The sequence below is a fragment of the Penaeus japonicus genome, unplaced genomic scaffold (genome assembly GCF_977035675.1).
Source record: "Penaeus japonicus unplaced genomic scaffold, GWHDUDI00000001_assembly GWHDUDI00000024, whole genome shotgun sequence".
In the NCBI taxonomy this organism is placed as follows: domain Eukaryota; kingdom Metazoa; phylum Arthropoda; class Malacostraca; order Decapoda; family Penaeidae; genus Penaeus; species Penaeus japonicus.
In genome coordinates this window covers 23,301,771-23,304,265 of record NW_028234426.1, presented here as the reverse complement: position 1 = coordinate 23,304,265, position 2,495 = coordinate 23,301,771, and the positions used below count along the sequence as shown (strand labels likewise).

Below are 2,495 nucleotides of genomic sequence, written 5' to 3'. Positions count from 1 at the left end.
TATTTTTTATTGAAGTTATTTATCACACATACACACACGTACAACATAACCCACGTCTCCTCTGACCGTTGCACACCGCGTCCGATTCCAGTGACTCTGGCTACGGTGGCGGCGGAGCGTGTCTGGAACCGAGTTCCGACGGAGGATGGTACGGTGTGTGGAATCACGAGGAAATCGGAATGTCCAACGATGAGGTGTCGTCTGTGAGGAAGGGCTGCCATACGGATAGGGTTTTTAAATATGACCCTTCCGCACATCTGTAGGAAGGTCGGAGAGAGCGAGTATGAGAAGGGTACGTGATGAGCTTAGCGCGTTCACCCTTTTTTGTAATAACCTTTTTTTTACATTTTATGAAGTCTTCAGAGATAGCTGATGATAATAACACTAACGCATCCAATAACAACGGTAATATGGTAAAATTCTCTTGACTTTATCTCTCTTCAAACAGAATGCTGCTCACGCTGTCAACACGGGCAAACGATGAAGTATCTTCACCTGTTAAAATAAACTTATAGCAGTTATTTTTCTTTTATTCATTAAGCAGACTAGAGAGAGAGAGAGAGAGAGAGAGAGAGAGAGAGAGAGAGAGAGAGAGAGAGAGAGAGAGAGAGAGAGATTTCGTTATGTGTTCCGGAGGATACAACACGGACTTAGATGATAAGGCCTTCCGAGACCTAACATAGATAACATAATTATCTTTCTACAACACACACACACACACACACATATATATGTATATATATATATATATATATATATATATATATATATATACATATATATACATATATATACATATATATACATATATATACATACATATATATATATATAAATATATATATATATATATATATATATATATATATATATATATATATATATGTAATTTATTAAATGTGATATTGTAGAACTTTCTGAAGTTAGAAGACTAGGCGAAGAGCAGAAATTACTAAATGATGGACACTTATTATATTGGAGAGTTAAACCCCTGGATAGCAAACAAGAATTAAGAGTAGGTTTCTTAGTTCACAAGCGCCTCGAAAAGAATATTAGAGAATTCTACAGTGTGTGCGAAAGAGTAGCTTCTGTAATACTGAAACTAAACGACAGATATAACCTAAAACTTATCCAAGTATACACTCCTACCGGCAATCATAGTGATGAGGAAATAGAGAGCTTCTATGAAGATGCAACTATCGATAGAGCAAAAACCTATGTTACCGTGATTCTGGGGGATTTTAATGCCAAAATAGGAATAAGGGAAGATGGGAAAACCTCGATTGGGAAACATGGAACAGGCACCAGATATGGAGGGGGCAAAGGCTAATAGAATTCGCTGAAGCTCGATCCCTTAAAATTATGAATACATTCCTCGAAAAGAGACCCGGTAGGAAATGGACATGGAAATCGCCATCCGTCATTTAAAAAGAAATTGACTTCATAATCACCAATAGGCGATACATAGTACAAGACGTAAGCGTTATCAATAAAGTAAATGTAGGTAGCGCCACAAACTGGACAGAAGTCGACTTAAATTACAGCTAAGAAGGGAACATAGTAAGCTCATACAGAAACCTCTCGTTAATCTAATTGACATTAAGAAAAGGGCGACGGAATTCAGTCTTAACATCCGAAACAGATACTCAGCTCTCGAAGATCTTGACATAGAACAAATGAACGACTAATTCAGTGGGATGTCAAAGGAAGCTGCACTTGAAATAGGCGGTAAAGACGAAAAAGGAAAGTTCAGTAAGCTTTCGGTAGAGACAAAAAAGCTTATGAAACAGAATAAGGACATGAAAATAACATCAGTCAGAGACAAAACAGAATCAGCAGAGCTGACTAAGACGATAAACAAGAAGAAAGATGTGCGCAAATTTACCATACGAAAAATGAAGTTCTGCTTTCCGGCACCAGCCTGAAGGCAAGAAAGAGGAGGCTCGGAATAGGAAAAAACAAATGCATGCAGTATAGAAACCCAATGGTGACATACAATTAAAATGAAATTATCAAAGTAATAGAAGACTTCTATTGCGACTTATACCACTCAAACTATCAACCACGTACGGAGACAAACACCACAATTGGAGACGTCCCAAACATTACGGTAGAGGAAGTAAAAAGGGCACTAAAAGGCATGAAAAGAGGAAAAACACCAGGAGAAGATGGCATTAGTGTAGATCTTATTCAAGACACAGAAGAGAAAATGGCCAATCTTTTTAGCAAATGTCCAAGCTTCGGTAAAACTCTGAAAAATCAACTACTGACCATATCCACACACTAACCCAAATAAGAGAGAAAACAAACGAATATAGGAAGCCCTTGTGTATGGCATTCGTAGATTACGAAAAAGCATTTGACTCGGTATAGATAGCAGCAGTACTAGATGCAATTCGTAAACAAGTAGAGGAAATATATTGCAGAATATTAGAGGATATGTTTAGAGATGGTCCGGCGACCAACAAAATGCACCCAGAAACCAATAAAATACC

The 2,495-nt window shown here is 37.6% G+C and overlaps 1 protein-coding gene across 4 annotated transcripts in view; it reads left to right on the top strand.

The window, feature by feature from the left end:
- LOC122242129 (uncharacterized) overlaps positions 1-521 on the top strand; it is a 17,487-nt gene extending 16,966 nt beyond the window's left edge. For all 4 annotated transcript variants that reach the window (XM_042999352.2, XM_042999354.2, XM_086550815.1 and 1 more), the window contains 2 exons: positions 92-292; positions 449-521. In XM_042999352.2, the coding sequence (XP_042855286.2) occupies positions 92-263 (172 nt within the window). In that variant the 3' untranslated portion in view covers positions 264-292; positions 449-521. The remainder of the gene's footprint in view (positions 1-91; positions 293-448) is intronic.
- Positions 522-2,495: the final 1,974 nt, after the last annotated feature.